The sequence below is a fragment of the Budorcas taxicolor genome, chromosome 6, assembly GCF_023091745.1.
Source record: "Budorcas taxicolor isolate Tak-1 chromosome 6, Takin1.1, whole genome shotgun sequence".
Classification (NCBI taxonomy): Eukaryota; Metazoa; Chordata; class Mammalia; order Artiodactyla; family Bovidae; genus Budorcas; species Budorcas taxicolor.
In genome coordinates this window covers 7,006,698-7,026,828 of record NC_068915.1, presented here as the reverse complement: position 1 = coordinate 7,026,828, position 20,131 = coordinate 7,006,698, and the positions used below count along the sequence as shown (strand labels likewise).

Below are 20,131 nucleotides of genomic sequence, written 5' to 3'. Positions count from 1 at the left end.
ACAAAGCGACCAGAGAAGAGCGGAGTGAGGACTGAGGCCTGAGTCCTCTAACACAAAGAAGCCAGGAGATGAGGAGAAACCAGCAGAAGGGCCAAGAAGTGCAAAAACGAGGGAGTCTGGGGGTGCTGGAGGTGAAGAAAGCACACCGAAGAAGAGGCAGGACTGTCTGTGCAGGTGCTGACGCCAGGTCAACATGACTGCGGGCTGGAGGGGGCTGGAGAGCTGGGAGAGAGACTTTCGGTGGGACAGTGGGGTAAGGAGGAGGAGGAGAGTAGGGAGGCTGCGCACAGTGAGTTTAGGAGAGAGAGGCAGGTGCTGAATATGCAATAATCCTTTCAAGGTTTTTAATACAGTTACTTTAATTGGCATATGATTACTTTACAATTCTGTGATGATCTCTGCCACACATCAATACGAGTCGGCCACCGGTATCCCTGTACCCCCCACCCCCACCGCGCCCCCAGGCTGCAGAAGGCACGAGCTTGTGTGCCCTCCGTAACACAGCAAAGCCGCACTGCTTATCCGTTTCACATGCGGCGATACGTGTGTTTGAACGCTATGCTCTCAAATCATCCCACCCTCTCCTCCCATCGCCTCCAAAGGTCTGTTCTGCACTTCTCTGTCTCCTTTGCTGCCCTGCTCGGAGGATCACCCAATAGCAAAGAAAGGCGAGTTGGTAAAGGAGGTGGATCGAGAAAACACTGTTTTAAGATAGGAGAAGGCTTTGTGAAAGACGGGAATCATCATGTATGAAGAGAAATGTTAAAGAGGTAAGGTGGGGGGAGACTTAGGGTAGCAGTGCACTTGAGTGGCACACAGTAGGGGATTTCAACTGCAGCACATTTATGGCCAAGAGTCAGAAGGCAGAGCACAAGGACATATGATGAACAGGGGCTGATGCGATGGTGAGACTCCACGGAAGTTCTCTGGTTGTGTCCTCTTCTCAGAAAGGAGGAGGTAAGAGCCAGCTGAAAGAAGGATGAGCGGTCACTCTGCCGGGTCTGCAACCTCTCATCCTTTCTTTGGCCTTTCTCTGGCCACACCTCACTGCACAGGTGGGCCGGGAACGAGGGGAAGGCTGGACCCAAGAAGCTGAGCTTCCTTATTTAATCTATTATTTACACACTTTACATTTTGGGGGGACCAGACAGAAATCTGAATTTTTACATAAAAATTCAAACTAATTTAAACAGGAAATAAATTATTCTGTATAACAAATTAACGTGAATGCAGTTTGGGGGCCCTGCTGCAGAGAGTCTGATAAAGGGGAGAAATGTGGTACTAGCAACAAGGATAATAACAATCAATGCCAATGGATTAGGCATCATTCTAAGATCGCTATATGTAAATTCATTTTAGTCTCACAATTGCCTATGACCCTGATACCCTATGATCCCATTTTACAGAGGAGTAAACTGAGACACTGGGAGGTTAAGTGACTTACAAAAGTCAAAGGGTTAGAAGTGGCAAACGTGGCATTAGAACCTACAGTCTCTCCTACGTCCCAGACCAGTTGGGTCCAGGTCATGAAGCCGTGAATTTGGACAAGAGTTAAGACCAATCCTGTTTTCCCTTGGGCAATGATGGGACATTTTTCAGCAATGCGTGTGTGTGTGTGTACTCAGCTGTGTCCTGCTCTTTGCGATCCCATGGTCTGCAGCCAGCCAGGGTCCTCTGTCCATAGGATTTCCCAGGCAAGAACACTGGAGCGGGTTGCCATTTCCTCCTCCAGGGGATCTTCCTGACCCAACCTGCGTCTCCTGTGATTCCTGCACTGGCAGGTGGATTCTTTACCACTGAGCCACGCATATGATCAAATAAATAAATACCCGAAGAAAATTATTCAGAATGTACTAGATAGCTTCTGGGAGCAGTAAGAAAGATCAGAGACAGGTAGAGTCCAAGTGAATACTGACATAGGGTAAAACAAGAGTTCTGACATCAGGAATAGAAGAAATATTAGGTAATAAATGTAAACTTGAACTCTGATTATTGTATATCTCATATAACTTAGATAAAACCTTCCTCCTCATCATCACACAATGTTACACACAGTGGGAAATAAGAATTTTTGAATATTTTAAAGTGTACTTTAATTGTTCATTGTACTCAACTTCAGTAGTTAACATTTCCAATAATACACTGAAATTGAGCATTTGTTATCTTTAAAAATCTTATTTTTTACAATGAAATATGCATATGAACAAGTTCATGAAGGTGACTAAACAAACTTGTTACAAGAAGCTAATGCACACAAAGAATAAATTTTTAAAAACCAATGAAGAATTTGTTTCTTACGCAGGTATGCAGAAGTGGGGCATGAAAGGCATGTTTATAGCAACCTTGGTAATTAAGATCCAAAATCCCTTGATATGCTTAGTAAAGAAACATATGGGATAGACTGACTAAAAAACACTCAGTAACTTATTCATTCAACAAATATTTATGAAGGTAATCCCCAAGTTAGAGGCTTAGAGGCAGGAAAGGGTGAAGCCTCTGGCTTTAAGGTCTGGTAGAAGAGAATGACAATAAAGCAGATAATTGGGGGCATCCCTGGTGGCTCAGGGGTAAAGAACCCACCTGCCGACGCAGGAGACACAGGTGACACAGGTTCAGTCCCTGGTCCGGGAAGACCCCACGCGCCACAGGGCCTGTCCTCTAGAGCCCAGGGGCTGCAGCTCCCGAGTCCACCTGCCCGAGGGCCTGCACTCAACAAGAGCGGCCACCGCAGTGAGCAGCCCACGCACCGCACCGGGAGGGCAGCCCCCACTCGCCACGAGCAGACCAACGCCCACGCAGCAATGCAGACCAACAAGCCAGCAATAAACAAATAGAGCAAGTGAAGCGGACAATCGCAACATGGCAGGTAAGAATCACAGAAGACCAAATCGACTACAGAGTGGCCCAAGGGAGGCAATGAGTTTTACCCACGGGTCACAGGCGACTAAACAAGGGATGCACTGCTTGAACAGGACCTTGTGAGCCAGGCAGAAGCACAGAATCAAGGGAGAAATGGAGTCTTAAAGCAGACCCTGCGGCCAAAGGCAAAGAAGTGATATTCTTAAAGCAGGTGCGCCTCTTTATCGGCTTCTCTGCTAACCAGCTGTGCAGCCCTGGGCGAATCACTTAACCTACCAGGACTTTAGTGCGCTCACATCTGCAAAGTGAGAGGGCAGGGCAGATGAAGTCCAAGGTTCCTTCAGTCTCAACACTTTACTTACATCTGTGAATTTCTATGTCTCTGAGACCCATGGGTTTCATACTAGAAAGACTACTAATGTCCAGAAATAAAACCATGCACCTAGGGTCAATTTATCTATGACAAAGGAGTTAAGAACATACAATGAAAAAAAGGCAGTCTCTTCAGTAAGTGGAGCTAGGGGAGTTCCCCGGTGGCTCAGTGGTAAAGAACCCACCTGGCAATGCAGGAGACACAGGTTTGACCTGGTCCGGGAAGATATGTGCCACAACTGAGCCTGTGCTCTAGAGCCCGGGAGCTGCAACTGCTGAAGCCTGCGCACCACAACCAGAGAAGCACGGCAGCGACAAGCCCACGGGCCGCAGCTGGAGAGCAGCCCCCCATCACGACTACAGAGAGAAACCTCGCAGCGACAAAGACCCAGCAGAGCCACAGATCAATCAATAAAAACCGTATCTGAAAAAGGTCGTGCTAGGGAAACTGGACAGCTACATGGAAAAGAATGAAATTAGAACATTCTCTAACACTAAACAGGAAAATAAACTCAAAAGGGATTAAAGACCCATCAATAAATGTAAGACTGAACACTAACTATAAAACTCCTAGAGGAAAATATGGGCAGAATGCTCTTTGACATAAATCACAGCAATATTTTTTTTGGATCTGTCTCCTACAGTACTGGAAATAAAAACAAAAGGAAACAAATAGAACCTGATTAAACTGAAAAGTTTTTGTACAATAAAGGAAACCATAAACAAAACAAAAAGACAACCTACAGAAAGAGAGAAAATATTTGCAGATGATGCAACCAACAGGGATTAATCTCCAAAATATACAAACCGCTCATACAGCTCAATATCACAAAAACAAACAACCTAATCAAAATATGGGCAGAAGATCTAAACAGACATTTCTCCAAAGAAAAAGAATATATATATATATAACTGAATCATTCTGCTCTACACTTGGATCTAACATGATACTGTAAATCAATTTAACTTCAATTAAAAAAATAAAATTTTAAGTCTACTAATAAGTAACAGCAATAAGACAGACAGGTGGCTAAAAGCCCACATGAAAAGATGCTCAACATCACTAATCATTAGAGAAATGCACAACAAAACTATAATGAGGTGTCACCTCACACCAGTCGGAAAGGCCATATTAAAAACGTCTATAAATAATAAATGCTAAAGAGGATGTGGAGAAAAGGGAACCCTCTACTCTGCTGGTGGAAATATAACTGGTACGGTCATTACGGAGAATAGTATGAAGATTCCTTTAAAAACTAAAACTAGAGTTACCACTTGGCCCACTGATGTCCCTCTTGAGTATATATCTGGAAAAACACGAAAACTAATTCAAAAAGATACATGCACCCCAGGTTCACTGCAGCACTCTTTACAATAGACAAGACATGGAAGCAACCCAATGTCCATTAACAGACGAGTGGATAAAGACGTGGGACATATATATAACGGAATATTACTCAGCCATAGAAAACAAATCCTGCCATCTGCAGCAACATGGATGGACCCAGAGATTATCATATGAAGTGAAGCGAAGTCAGAGACAAATATTATATGATGTCACTTATATGTGGAATCTAAAATATGGCACAAGGGAACTTATTTATAAAACAGAAACAGAATCACAGACATAGAAAACGAACTAATGGCTACCAAAGCAGAAAGGGAGTGGCAAGGGATAAATTAGGAAGTTGGGAGTAACACATACATACTACTATATATAAAATAACCAATGAGGACCTACTCTATGGCACAGGGAACTATGCTCAAAATTTTATAATAAACTACAATGGAAAAGAATCTGAAAAAGAATATATATATAAAACTGAACCATTCTGCTTTATACTTGGATCTAACATGATACTATAAATCAATTTAACTTCAATTAAAAAAAATTAAATTTTAAGAAGTCTACTAATAAGTAACAGCAAATAAGCCAGAGAAAGGGGCTTCACAGCAAACGGGTGTGACTTGCCCAACTGCAGGGCTCTCTCCATGCCAGGCAGCTCTCCATTCTTGCCAAGGGCTGGGCTGCAGGCTGTGGAGAGCTGATGATAATCAAGACCTCGCCACCTCCTTCCTCCTCTTTCCACTCCTTCCTCCTACGCTTCCCCTGTATGGACTATATGACCCAGCAGTTCCACTCCTGGGTATATACCCGAGAGAACTGAAGGAGGGACTCACAGAGACACGTGTATACCAGTGTTCGTGGCTACAGCTGTGCACTGTAGTCAAAAGATGGAAACAACCCAAATGTCCTTCAAAAGATGAATGGATAAACAAAAGGCAGTATATACATAAGAGTGAGTATCCTGCAGCCTTAAAAGGAATGAACTTCTGATACACACTACGACATGGACAAACTTTGACAATACATGCTAAGTGAAGTAAGCCAGACACAAAAGGACAAACAGTACATGAATCCACTTACACGAGGCATCTAGATGAGGAAAATTCAGAGACAGAAAGTAAAACAGAAGACCCCAGGGACTGGCAGAGTTGGGGAATGGGGAGCAGTGGTTTATTGGGTAGAGAGTTTCAGTGTAGACCGATGAAAAAGTTCTGGCAATGGATGATCATGATGGTTGCACAACACTGTGAACTGTAGACTTAAAATGATTAACACAGCAAATTTTATTTTATATGTATTTAACCACAATTTTAAAAAATCACCTCTATGTTAGAAAAAAAATACCAAAACGGAAAACTCTGCAGGTGTTGCTCCTTAACACACGCACGCTCTCCCACTGCCAGACCTCAGCACAGCCGTATCTGCTGGCTGCCGACCTCTCCCGAGCTCCCCACACGTGTTCTGGTCCACACCTGCTCACTCGAGGCTCAGCTTGGTTGGCCCCGCTCTAGCAGCACAGGCTGGGCTAGTTACCGCATGTCTAAGTTCCCACAGCAAAATGCATTTTATCCTTATAACATTACCATACTATTATAATGTTAGTATGTAGTTATATCTTTTCCCTGCCAGATCGTGCACTCATCTAAGATTAAGACCATGGGGCTTTCCCTGTGGCCCAGGGGTTAACACTCGGCTCCCAGTGCAGGGGGCAGAGGTTTGATCCCAGGGCAGGGAACTGAGATCCTACATGCTGCACGGCATAGCCAAACAAAGGAAAGGAAAGAACAGCACTGTGTCTTTTACTTCTGAATTGAGGCAGTATTAGTTAAGAGCATGGCTTCTGGCATCAGAATGGAGATTGGGGGCAGGAGGAGAAGGGGACAACCCAGGATGAGATGGCTGGATGGCATCACGGACTCGATGGACGTTAGTCTGAGTGAACTCCGAGAGCTGGTGATGGACAGGGAGGCCTGGCGTGCTGCGATTCATGGGGTCGCAAAGAGTCGGACATGACTGAGCGACTGAACTGAACTGAACTGAGGTGAGTATCTTGGTAAATTACCTAAGCATTCTGTGCTTTGGTTTCACATTCTGTAAAATAAAGATGAGATTAATGCCTATCTCAGTAAGTTACAGGGAGGATTAAATGAATTAATACACATAAAGTATTCAGAAGACATCTTAACGCACAGCAAACACTTAATAAATATTAACCACAAGGGTAACAGGTTTTGAATATTTGCTGAATGAGTAAGCGAATGAGTGAATGAACAAGTATGATCCTGCTCTAAGTAGCTCATAGCCTTGTAGGAAAGATGACCCAAACCACAGTAAAATTTAATGGAACAGGGTTATAATAGCAGTGTCTATGAAGCACTGTGGGGGAAGAAATTAGAGGAGATTTCTAAGGGAAAATTAAATTGAGTTTGGAAGAACTAAGAATTTCCCAACTAAAAGGGTTAAAGTTATATATACCAAGTACATTTGTTCAATAAATATTTGTTGGGTGACCATTATATTCTAGGTATCAGATGAATTTCTAGGGGTGCAATGGTGAACAGAAACAGTACTAATCTGTTGCAGAGATTCTCACAAAGTGAGAATCAGTGACATGAGGGGAAGGGGGTGAGTTTAGTATGGCTGGGGCAGATATAAAGAAAGAAACAGGTGAGAGATGAGGCTGGTAAGGAATATTCATTAGGCCTGTAAAGAGCCTCCAACTAAAATATTAAAAAATACAAATGTAACACTTACTATTAGGCTGAAATGAAACTGCCATTTTTGTCAGTCAACAAAACAGAAAAAATTAGCAATTTCATATAGCTCAACCTACCAGGTCTTAAGTACTGAATAAATATGAATTCATTTAACAAGTTTGGATGGATTCTGTAAGTAATCAGGAACAAATCACTTTTAATAGAGGAAATGAAGTAATCTGAAGTCTGTTTTAATAGTAGTATCTCTAACAGTAACATCATCTGTAATCTATATCAACCCTTTCTACAGGTCAAGAATGTAGACCTTTATACACACATATAAAGATACTTCCATGCACGCACACCAGTCAGTCCTGAAGGAAATCAATCCTGAATATTCACTGGAAGGATTGATGCTGAAGCTACAATACTTTGGCCACCTGATGCAAAGAGCTGACTCATTGGAAAGGACCCTGATGCTGGGAAAGATTGAAGGTGGGAGGAGAAGGGGGCAACAGAGGATGAGATGGTTGGATGACATCACTGACTCAATGGCCATGAGTTTGAGCAAGCTCCAGGAGATGGTGAAGGACAGGGAAGCCTGGTTTGCTGCAGTCCATGGGGTCACAAAGAGTTGGACATGACTTAGTGGCTGAACAACGCAAGCATACAGACACAGACACACACAGCACACAGAGTCACCTCTAATCCTCACACTGACCCTGGAGGGCAGGTCTTAGTCCTCACATCTTACAGAGGGCAACGCTGAGGTTCACAGAGATGAGATAAGCAAAGCTCAGGACAGTAAGGAAGAGAACCTGGGTCTGCGTGCAGGCATGCCAAACTCCCAATCAGAGCTCTTTTTGCCTCACGGTGCTGCACGCTCCAAAAGGACCGTGCTGAAGGCAGAACACAGGATGGACTCACAAGACGGGGTCCCACCAGGAGACTGGCCGACTCAGCAGCTCTGAGATGAGACGACACACCTGCTTGTGTACCAATGCTGTATTTCTAGAACCGAGTATGTACTCCATTAAATGCAGAATCTGAGATGGCACACCGCATCAGGCTCTATTTTAACTTGCCACAAACAGAATAATATATTCCCTGATTAAACCTGGACAAAGTCTAACAGAAATATGAAACCATTAACAAACATGGGATAGAGTCAGTAGGGACAGAGCTCAGCCTCTCCTCATCCAGTTTTAAAATGGGAAACCAGAGCCCAAAATATTAAAGGACTTATTTTAAAAATGTCACTGGGGCTAGAACCAAGTCTGCTGGCTTAATTAAGTCAAATATTGAATTCCCTACCGTCTGCTCATGCCACCCTGCCAGGTTCTCACTGTAGTAAATAAACCAAAGTAGGTCATGAACAAATTTAAACCCACAAATTAAAACTTTAAATTTTCTTAAACTTGTAGATTTTGACAAGTACTCAGCTGACAGTGCCTTCTCCATATTTGATTAATGACAAATTAGTTCCCGTTACCAGCTATAAAGGGGTGGCCCATCAGTGAAACCATTATTGGAGGGTATCTGTGCATTTGCTTTTTAAAAAAAATGGTGAAAAATACTAAGACCTCAATCAGAAACGCAGCTGAGAGAAGAATACCTTGGTCTTGTATCACACAGTCTGTAGTGACCAGTGGAGGGATCTGGCCTCTGGCGTTGGTGGCGTAAACTTGTCCCCCTCGGGCGGCTCTGTCACTCTCGATCACCTGGATCTGTGAGTAAGAGATCAAGGGCAAGGTAAAGTCAGTTTAGACCTCTCAACATTTCCCTCTCGTTATACACACACACGCACGCACAGGCATTTTCTAAATCCTTTCAGCTGATTTCAAATCAAACTCTCACTGAGAATCCATCATATCTTCAGCCTCACTTTTGTTTACTTTCACAGCCTTAAGCCAGTAGCTTCCAAATTCTATTCTGTAATACTCTTGAGCTCCAACTCTGATCTTTCACGGCAATCTATTTTTATTCAATTTGTTTCTTGGGATCACAGGTAAAGAGTTCTTTGGGAAAGGATTCTCAATGGAAATGAAATTGAAAATAATATTTAAGAAAGGAAATACTTTCTGCAGTTAAAGAAAACTCTAAAAAGCTAAAAATAATTAAATTCAGAAGAAATGATTTGCAACATGTAACTTAAAGAAGCCCTGACTTTTCTCCTGAAATCCCTCTATATCTTTAATTTGCCTTTCAAGTTTCCCCCACCACATCCCTGCTCCTTGAGACATAAGAAACAAACAATATCAAGTGTTCCCATGTGGCTTTTGCCTACCATATAGAGCCGAGAAGAAAGAGAAGTCCCAAAGTTTTGTTCTCTAATTTGGAAACACCTTATATTTCTCTACTAAAACATTTATTGATGAAGATATAGGCACAAAATATTGTCCTTCTGTTGTAACTGTCCAGGGACTAGCTGCAAGGAATTCTAATAATAAAAGGATCTTTCTTTTTCTCTTCTCCCTGCCCTCACTTCTTTCTTACAGGATAAAAGTGACAAGAAACTTTAAAAAAAAAAAAAAAAGGAGTAAACATGTAGAGGGGAAAGTGGGGAGAAATGAGATGAGCATTCAGAGTGGAATATTTACATTGGAGGACATGCAGTTTAAAGACACTATTAACATGAGGGGAGATCAAGATGGCAGAGTAGAAGGACGTGGAGCTCACCCCCTCCCACACACATCAAAAATACATCTACATGTGGAAGAATTCTCAGAGAGTACTAACTGAAAGCTGGCAGAAGATCTCTTACACAACCAAAGCTGCATGAACGATCCCCCCTGTAACTCGGTATAGGAAAGAATGAGGGTAGGGAGGAAGAGTCAGCACAGGCCCTGTGCCCCTGGGAGGTAAAACTGTTACTATATGCAGACGACATGATACTTTATACAGAAAACCCTAAACACTCAATACCAACACTATGAGAGCTAACAAATGAACTCAGGAAGGCAGCAGAGTACAAGATTAACATACAGAAATCTGCTACATTTCTTTAACAATGAAACACTAGAAAGACAAAGGGAAATGGAAAGACATCCAATCTCTTGGATTGGAAGAATACTGTTAAACTGGTCATACTACTCAAGGCAATCTACAGATTTAATGTGGTCCTTATCATATTGCCCAGGGCATTTTTCACAGAAGTAGGCGGAACAATCGTAAAATTTATATGGAACCACAAAGGACTCAGAATTACCACAGGCAATCCTGAGGAAAAAGAACAAAGCAGGAAGCGTAACTCTTCCAGACTTCAGACAACACTATGAAGCTACTATAATCAAAACAGTGTGCTACTGGCACAAAACCATACATGGATCAATGGAACAGAACAGAGCCAAGGAATAAACCCACACACCTACATTCAATTAAATCTGCAAGAAGAGAAGCAAGAATATACAATGAAGAACAGTCAGTCTTTTCAGAAAGTGGTGCTGAGAAGACTGGATCAGTTCGGTTCAGTTGCTCAGTCATGTTTGACTCTTTGCGACGCCATGAATCGCAGCACGCCAGGCCTCCCTGTCCATCACCAACTCCCAGAGTTCACTCAAACTCACGTCCATTGAGTCAGTGATGCCATCCAGCCATCTCATCCTGTGTGGTCCCCTTCTCCTCCTGTCCCCAATCCCTCCCAGCATCAGAGTCCTTTCCAATGAGTCAACTCTTCGCATGAGGTGGCCAAAGTACTGGAGTTTCAGCTTTAGCATCATTCCTTCCAATGAACACCCAGGACTGAGCTCCTTTAGAATAGACTGGTTGGATCTCCTTGTAGTCCAAGGGACTCTCAAGAGTCTTCTCCAACACCACAGTTCAAAAGCATCAATTCTTCGGCGGTCAGCTTCCTTAACAGTCCAACTCTCACATCTATACAAGACCACTGGAAAAACCATAGCCTTAACTAGATGAACATTTGTTGGCAGAGTAATGTCTCTGTTTCTAATATGCTATCTAGGTTGTTCATAACTTTCCTTCCAAGGAGTAAACGTCTTTTAATTTCATGGCTGCAATCACCATCTGCAGTGATTTTGGAGCCCAAAAAAATAAAGTCTGACACCGTATCCACTGTTTCTCCATCTATTTTCCATGAAGTGATGAGATCAGATGCCATGATTTTAGTTTTCTGAATGCTGAGCTTTAAGCCAACTTTTTCACTCTCCTCTGTCACTTTCATCAAGAGGCTTTTTAGTTCCTCTTCACTTTCTACCATAAGGGTGGTGTCATCTGCATATCTGAGGTTATTGATATTTCTCCCAGCAATCTTGATTCCAGCTTGTGCTTCTTCCAGCCCAGCGTTTCTCATGATGTATTCGACATATAAGTTAAATAAGCAGGGTGACAATATACAGACTTGATGTACTCCTCTTCCTATCTGGAACCAGTCTGTTGTTCCATGTCCAGTTCTAACTGTTGCTTCCTGACCTGCATACAGATTTCTCAAGAGGTAGGTCAGGTGGTCTGGTATTCCCATCTCTTTCAGAATTTTCCACTAGCAATATTGCATAGAAAGCTGGAATGTTAGGTGCATGAATCAAGGCAAATTCGAAGTGGTCAAACAGGAGATGGCAAGACTGAACGTCAACATTCTAGGAGTCAGCAAACTAAAATGGACTGGAATGGGTGAATTTAAGTCAGATGACCATTATATCTACTACTGCGGGCAGGAATCCCTTAGAAGAAGTGGAGTAGCCATCATGGTCAACAAAAGAGTCTGAAATGCAGTACTTGCATGCAATCTCAAAAATGACAGAATATGTCTGTTCGTTTCCAAGGCAAAGCATTCAGTATCACAGTAATCCAAGCCTATGCCCCAACCAGTAATGCTGAAGAAGCTGAAGTTGAACGGTTCTATGAGGACCTACAAGACCTTTTAGAACTAACACCCAAAAAAGATGTCCTTTTCATTATAGAGGACTGGAATGCAAAAGTAGGAAGTCAAGAAACACCTGGGGTAACAGGCAAATTTGGCCTTGGAATACGGAATGAAGCAGGGCAAAGGCTAATAGAATTTTGCCAAGAGAACACACTGGTCATAGCAAACACCCTCTTTCAACAACACAAGAGAAGACTTTACACATGGACATCACCAGAGAAAACTGGATAGCTTCATGTAAATCAATATAGTTAGCACAATTCTTCACACCACATACACAAACTCAAAATAGTTTAAAGACTTAAATATAAGATATGACACCATAAGACTCCTAGAAGAAAACATAGGTAAAACATTCTCAGACATATACTGTAGCAATATTTAAAGCAAAAATAAATGGGGCCTAATCAAACTTAAAAGCTTTTGCACAAAAAAGAAAACCATAAATAAGACAAAAAGACAATCTATGGACTCCAAATGATGTGACTGACAAGAGGCTAATTTCCAAAATATCCAAACAGCTCAATATTAAAGAAACACACAAGCTAATCAAAAAATGGACAGGAGACCTGAATAATAATAGATATTTCTCTGAAGAAGACACACAGATGACCAACAGGCACATGAAAACATGCTCGACATCACTAGTTATTTACAGAAATGCAAATCAAAACTACAGTGAGGTAAATCACCTCACAGTGGTCATTATCAAAAAGTATAGCATCACCAAAAAGTCTATATATAATAAAGGCCACGGAGGGTGTGGAGAAAAAGGAGCCCTCCTACATGGTTGGTGGAAATATAATTGGTAAGCTACTATGGAAGACAGAGTGGAGGTTCCTGAAAAAACTAATAGAGCTGCTATATGATATGGCAATGCCATTCCTGAGTACATATATCTGGAAGAGATAAAAATGAATTAAAAAGACACAATGCACCCCAATGTTCATAGCAGCACTGTTTACAATAGCTAAGACTACTGGAAACAATCTAAGTGTCTACCAGCAGATGAATGGATAAAGAAGATCTTGTATATACAATGGAATATTATTCAACCATAAAAAAGAATGAAATATTGCCATTTGCAGCAACATGGATAGACTTGGGAGATTTTCATACTGAGTGAAGGAAGACAGAAAGACAAATATATGATATACATCACTATATATAAAATAAACAACAGGATTTACTGTATAGCACGGGGAACTGTATTCAATGGGGGAAAAAATCTGAAAAATATGTAGAACTGAATCACTTTGCTGAATATTTGAAACACAATATTATAAACCAACTATATTTCAATTTTAAAAAACTACTGTTAGTATGAAAACTGTCTTTCTCTAAACTCTGAAACGTTACCTGCTCCATTTCCCCTCCCATCTCGTCCAATCCATACCCCAGTTGATATCATTGGTTTCTACAGCATATCAGAGATAGATTTAGCCTGCTTTTAAATCCACGCAGTTCTCTTTAATTTCATAGGATTTAAATTCTTATTCAATTAATCTTACAACTACTGTAAGATACAATCGAGACTAAAAGCTACCATGGGCAAAGAAATGAAGCAAACAGGAAAATCAAAACACTGTAGTCACACCCTATATTTCAACCCCAGGGGTCACCTGGTTTCTTCAAAACTGGAGTAGCTTTTCTATTATCAACACTTACTGTCACCATTTCAACCAATGAAGTGCCAAATATGAAAGTGAGGTAAAAACCACAATAATCTATATATTGAACATAGATAGTTCTCAGTCTCCAAATAGACTATGCTTCCAGAAAGTTTGTTTTAAATTAGCCATTTGCAGCTTACAAAGCACTGCCTCCAAAGAAACAAAGACAAGTGGTAATTATACACTTCTAAATAAATACACATCTTTGCTAGAATACTACAAACAGACCGAGAATACTACAAAGAGAGTAAGAGATACAACAGTTCTAGTGATTTCTAAATATATAGTTTTTATTGGATTAAGCAATGGTTTCTTTTTTTTCTGTTAGGAGATTGTTTTTTTTTAAGTTGAAGCATAGTTGATTTATAATATCGTATCAGTTTCAGGTATACAGCAAAGTGATTCATGCGTATATATTCTTTTTCTGATTATTAAAAATAGAGCTTTTATTTAAATCTCACATCCATGTTCTCAGAAAACAGCTTAGACATAAAACACCACAGAGAAATCTCAATAGAGGTTTTGAGGGTGCCTCAGTTCTTAAAGGGTTTCAGCTTGATTGACAGCAACTCCTGATAATGCTAATGCCACTTCAAAGTTTACAGATTTCTTTTTCCTCCAGAAGATGTGCCACTAGAATTACTTTCACACTTCTCTGCTATGAATAGAGTATTTTGCTCTCATAAAATAGTATTAGGAGAGAGAAAAAAAGAAAGTGATTTTCCTGAGATAAATGAACAAGATAGATAAGAGAGGCAAGATACTAAGATGCATGTGCACCGCTAAGGCAGGCTGCTTAAAGCAGAACTATTTGCACTTTGGCATGGTCAGAGAAAGAGGGGGACGGGAAGAGCTCAAATTCTGGATAATCCTCCCGCTGATTAGAGAGTGAGGAAGAGTTTGATGGTGATACCAGTGTCCTCAACTTCAAAAATGTGGATTAAGACCACCATCCGAAAGTGTAGTGAGCCCTTACTCAGGACTGGCATGCAACAGATCAGAAAACATGATTTCACATCTTTCCTTCCAGAAGGAAGAATTAATTTAGTTAGCAAAAGCATTCCACTTTGGTAATAAGAATATAAACAGGTTCCATATGGCATTGCTATTTCATTACTTTTAAGATAAAAATACTATTGGGCTGACTTGTATGTGTATATTTTAGGAGTCTGAAATAAACCACAACATATACTGCTTATTGCTTTTGTTGTTAACTTTCATTCAACAAATATGTGACTGCATACTCTGTACTAGGCCCTGTTCTGTGTGTTAGGGACACAGCAGTGAACAAAACCAAATCCTGGACCTCTTGGAGCTGACATTCTAGTTTGGAAGACAGGAGATAAATGCATAAATCAGATACACCCTATGTGAGGTCATAAGTGCAATGGATATGAGTGACGTGGATAAGGGTGCAAGTGAGCTCAGGGATGAGCAAAAAGGACGTGAAGGAAACACAGAACTGAGCCATGCTCTGCATCTATGCTGGGGAAGAGATCTAGGCAGAGGGGACAGCATGTGCAAAGGCCTCGAGGCAGGAGGACATCTGGCTGAGGAATACAAAGGCAGCTGGTGTGACTGACGCGATGCAGAAGAGCAGGGAGGGCCCGGGACAGAACGGGGTGTGTGTGTCTGTATGTAGCTAGGTCACAGTACCCAGTCACAAACACCAGTCCAGATCTTGCTGTGAGGGTATTTTTAAAAAATATATGATTAGAATTTAATCAGTAGACTTTGAGTGAAGCAGTGGGTGGGCCTCATTCAACCTGTTGAAGGATGAAGAGAAAAAGAGCAAGGTCCCCGGAGCAAGAGAGAATTTTGCCTCCAGACACCTTTAGACTCCAGCTGCAGCATCAGCTCTTCCTGTGTCTCCAGCATGCTGGCCAGCCCACCAGATTTTGGTCTTGCCAGTCCCCGACAATCAAGCACACCAATTCTTTAAAATAAATTTATTTCCATATAGAGACATATATCCTAGTGGTTGTTTTTTGTTTTTGAGAACTCTAATATAGTGGAAATTTTCTGGGAGGCTATTCTTGAAAGGCCGTAGGGATGGATTCCCGGGCACATGTGGAGGCAACGGCCTTGGTTCATAGTATGGACAAGCTTATTCACACAAACAGCGGGAAGAGGGGCAAACGGGCACAGACCCGTGGAGATGCGGAAATGAAGCATGCAGAGGGTCTCTTTGCATTTCTTCTATTTTCTCAGAAGCAAGGTGATTATTAAAGAGTCAGAATAGGGAAAAGTAGTATCAGAAGTTTCAAGACAGAAGAAATGACAGTCATCCAGGGAAATGTAAGGGGGTCAGTTGAGGTGGGTGATAGTATCCAAACTTGCTGCACATTTGAAAAACCCCAAGGTCCAGTACAATTAAATCATAACGTGGGGGGCTGGGAGCAAGGCATCAGTGATGTCATATATTTCACTAGTTAGTATTTAACACAGTCAGGTTTTAGAAAAACACAACTAAATGTTCGCTTGTTTAGTGGTTATGAATTCAAAGTGAGACCAGTAAGCATGGCATGCATCTTTCTCGAGTTGTCTTCACCTAACCAGAGTAGGTGGAAAGTTAGTTTAACAACACATGGGAATTTTCTAGATGAATCCAGTGGAGGGAGGGGGCAAAGGAATTCAGAGCAGAAGATGCAAGGGACAGATTTCTAATTATGGATCACGTAATCTAAGCTGCCTAAGAGAAGTGAGACGATGAAGGTGATGGGAATCAAGAAAAAGTGGCAGACTGTAAATCCTGGTGGGTGAAGTATTATGGGAGTTTGAGTCCTAAAGGGAACGAGCTGGAAAGATAAGAGGCAGTGGTTGCAGGATGGGATGTTTTCAGCTGAGACTCTGAAGGTACACGGTCATTGGCAATGACAGAATCCACGGTAAGACCAGATGTGGGGCATATGAAAAGCACATCAGAAGAAAGGAAGGTCAAGAACTGAGAGACACTGGAGATGGAAGAGTCTACAGATGGATAATAAAATGGCCAATACCTGTAACAGAAACAGTATTGGAGAGATTAACAACAAACTGGGTGTCAAAAGCATCAGAGAATGAAGAAACGACCTAGAGAGTCTGCAGATGTTACATACAAGCAGAGAAATAAGAAGTTAAACTGTAAATCACACAAATACATGATACTTCAAGTGGAATAATTTAATATTGGGTTGGCCAAAAAGTTCGTTTGGGTTTTTCCATACTATCATATAGGAACACCTGAATGAACATTTTGGCCAACCCAATATTAAGCTAGAAAGTAATGGCTGGAAATATGGTCATCAATAAGGGCACTGCATATGGGGCTTTCCCAGGGGCTCAGAAGGTAGAGTCTGCCGGCAAAGCAGGAGACGCAAGTTTGGCCCCTGGGTTGGGCAGATCCCCTGGAGAAGGAAATGGTTGCCCACTCCAATATTCTTGCCTGGAGAATTCCATGGACAGAGGAGCCTGGTGGGCTACAGCCCATGGGGTCACAAAAGAATCGAACACAACTCACTGACTAAACAACAAAAACACTGCATATAGCAAAAGAATTGATCAAATTTGAGAATTTTGAGAGATGATGCTTACTCCAGACCATCTGGTGGACCCTAAAGGGATCACATGAAGCTTACGAGAGGCACAAGCAGTTTTGAGATTGACACCTGGAGGGAAAGACACGAAACGAGGGAAAGGTGATGTAACCACAGAGGCAAGGACTGGAATGATGAGACGACAAGCCAAAGAATGAAGAGACAAGAACAGGCTCTCTCACGGAGCTTCCAGAGGGAGCACAGCCCTGCCTACAGGCTGACTTCAGACATACCACCTCCAAGAACTCAAAGACAAGAGAGTTCTGTCGCTTTAAGCTACCGAGTTCATGGTACTCGGCTACAGCAACCACAGAAAATGCACAGACCATCCTAGACCATTCAGACTCCAGCTGAGCCTCTAGCTGACCCCACATGCACGAAGCAAGCCCAACCAAAATCAGTCAGATCCAGCCCCGATTAGCAAACCTACCCAGACTCATGAGCATTAATAAATAGTGCTTCTGAGCTACTAAGATTTCTGATGATTTGTTAATAACAAAAGTTAAGTTATAAATAATGTAAAATATAAACATAATATCTCTTAGTGCTCTTTAGTCTCTTTCTAAATTTTTCTACTCATGTTTATAAAACCACTTCAAAGATGAAAGCTAACTGTAAACAATTTCATTGTTACTCCAAAGGAGTTTACATCCCTGCTCACAGCCATAAGATGTCCAGTTTCTGAGGCAAACATTTATATCCCTCCGCCACTGACGTCAGGCCTTGATATACGACTTGCTTCAGCCAAGGACATGTGAGTGATTTTGATACATCTGACTGGAAGCTTTAAGAGCTATTGCACCTTTTAACCAGTCTTCCTCCTTTTCTCCCTTTGTCATGATATACATGTCCCAGTAGGGATGCCCCTTCACTTTGGATTCTGGAGTGATAAGGGCATGTGGAGCAGAATCTAAAATCAAACTGCAGCTAATGCAGCTTACAGGTAACCTAGGTGATAAATAAATCTTTGTGGATGTAAGCTAAATTGAGGACTATTTGATATGCAGACTAAACCTAATAAAGCTGACTGATAACAGTTGCTGAAGAGTACTCTTCTAAAGAAAACCACTTCGGTGGAGGACAGTAAGTTTTAGCTCTAATTTTATTTAACGCAGTTTTTTAAAATATGTAAAATGCTTTGTACTTTCACTCCTATGGGTATCCTGAAAGGATCTTTTAGTTTCTGAAAATAGCATTTTTATATAGCATATATTCTTACTACAAATGAATCATTAAATATCAATAAATACTGCTGATGTACATGAGAATAAACATCAGGGGATCCTGCCAAGATTACATGATACCACACAAGCCCACACAGGCTGCCCCTCTCATGGAGACCTCTGGTATACCATGACGTGCCCTCCCCAGCCCGTACATCCACAGAGGGAAGCGAGCCTCACCCACGTGGGTGATGGGTATCGTGCTTAGACGATAAAGGACAGGGTAAGTGCTGACGGACTGAAGAGCTTCTGAGAAGAGTGAATGAAGAGTGGGTTCTCCATGAGGGAGACGGAGAGCAGAGCACTTACTGGGCTGGGAATGGAGTCGGGATCCAGCTTCTTCTGGGGCTGCGGTGGGCCGGCCATCTGTGCAGGCCCTCCCGGGAAGCCTCCCGGGTAGGAGAGCTGTGCACCTGCCACTGGCGGCCCGTAGTTGGCTGCTTGGAAGAAAATTTAAAAAGAAGTGACTATAACCCCAAAACGCAGACGGAGGGCTCACTGACAATACTATGCTGTTCAGTCAAGCATGCCGCATTTCTCATATTAAATAAGGCAGAGAATTAAAAGCAAACATCTACAGTTCCCCTCTTCTTTTTACTGGTTACACTATTCAAAAATAATAAGGGATAGATGTCTAGTAACATAGGAACAAACCTGATTCCCAATTAAGGGCACCCCCAGGTAACCCGAGGCGACCTTACCCTGCTGTGCAGGATATCCAGGGCCCAGGTTCTGTCCTGGGAGAGGTGCGGGCTGGTACTGGGCGTTCGGAGGAGCAGCCCCAGGAAGCCCATCTGGTCTGTGCGTTGATGGAGGCAAGGCTGAGACACCGGGACCGTTTAGCGCAGTGGGCGGTGGGGGCAGAATCTGAGATCCAGGCTGCAAAATGGACGGCTGTGGAGGCTGTGGAGGCCCCTGGAATGACGCTGCTGACACAGGGCCAGGCGGGCCCTGACTCGGGGGGGCCACCCCTGAACCTAGGCAAAACCAGAAGACCGGCCCACCTAAATACCACACTCCAAAACTCTTTCACTTCTACCACATATATACAACAGGGACACTCCTTTTCCTGAGTAAAGCAAGAAGGCACTCTTAGAAGTCAATTTTTTCCCCCACAAGAAGAAATCATCATTTGGAAAGTAACACAAATCCTATTTGGGGTATTTTATACAAGTGAAGAACTTTTAAAGAGCTACATTTATAATGATAGAAAATTAGAGGGATAAATTTTAACTCCGTTGCATCTACTTTTCATGATACATGGCATTAATTATCATGAAAAGTGCACTGGAAGCCTGGCGTGCTGCAGTCCATGGGGTCACAAAGAGCAGGACACGACTGAGCAACTGAACTTTGTCTGGTACAGAGTACAGAAAATCATACAGAAGAAGAAAATTTTTTACATAACAAGCATTATTTACTCAGGTCAATAAATTATTTGCATCCTGTGCTTGACTTGAGAGAATGGATTTTGGAAGTAGGAAGAAGTAACGAAGGAGAAGGGAC

At 42.1% G+C, this 20,131-nt stretch overlaps 1 protein-coding gene across 1 annotated transcript in view; it reads right to left on the bottom strand.

Moving 5' to 3' along the window:
• Positions 1–20,131, bottom strand: part of SEC24D (SEC24 homolog D, COPII coat complex component) — a 113,007-nt gene that overhangs the window by 77,217 nt on the left and 15,659 nt on the right. The window contains exons 4-6 of the mRNA XM_052642403.1: positions 19,327–19,602; positions 18,935–19,065; positions 8,891–9,002 (exon numbers count right to left, since the gene is read on the bottom strand). Coding sequence (XP_052498363.1) covers positions 8,891–9,002; positions 18,935–19,065; positions 19,327–19,602 — 519 coding nt within the window. The remainder of the gene's footprint in view (positions 1–8,890; positions 9,003–18,934; positions 19,066–19,326; positions 19,603–20,131) is intronic.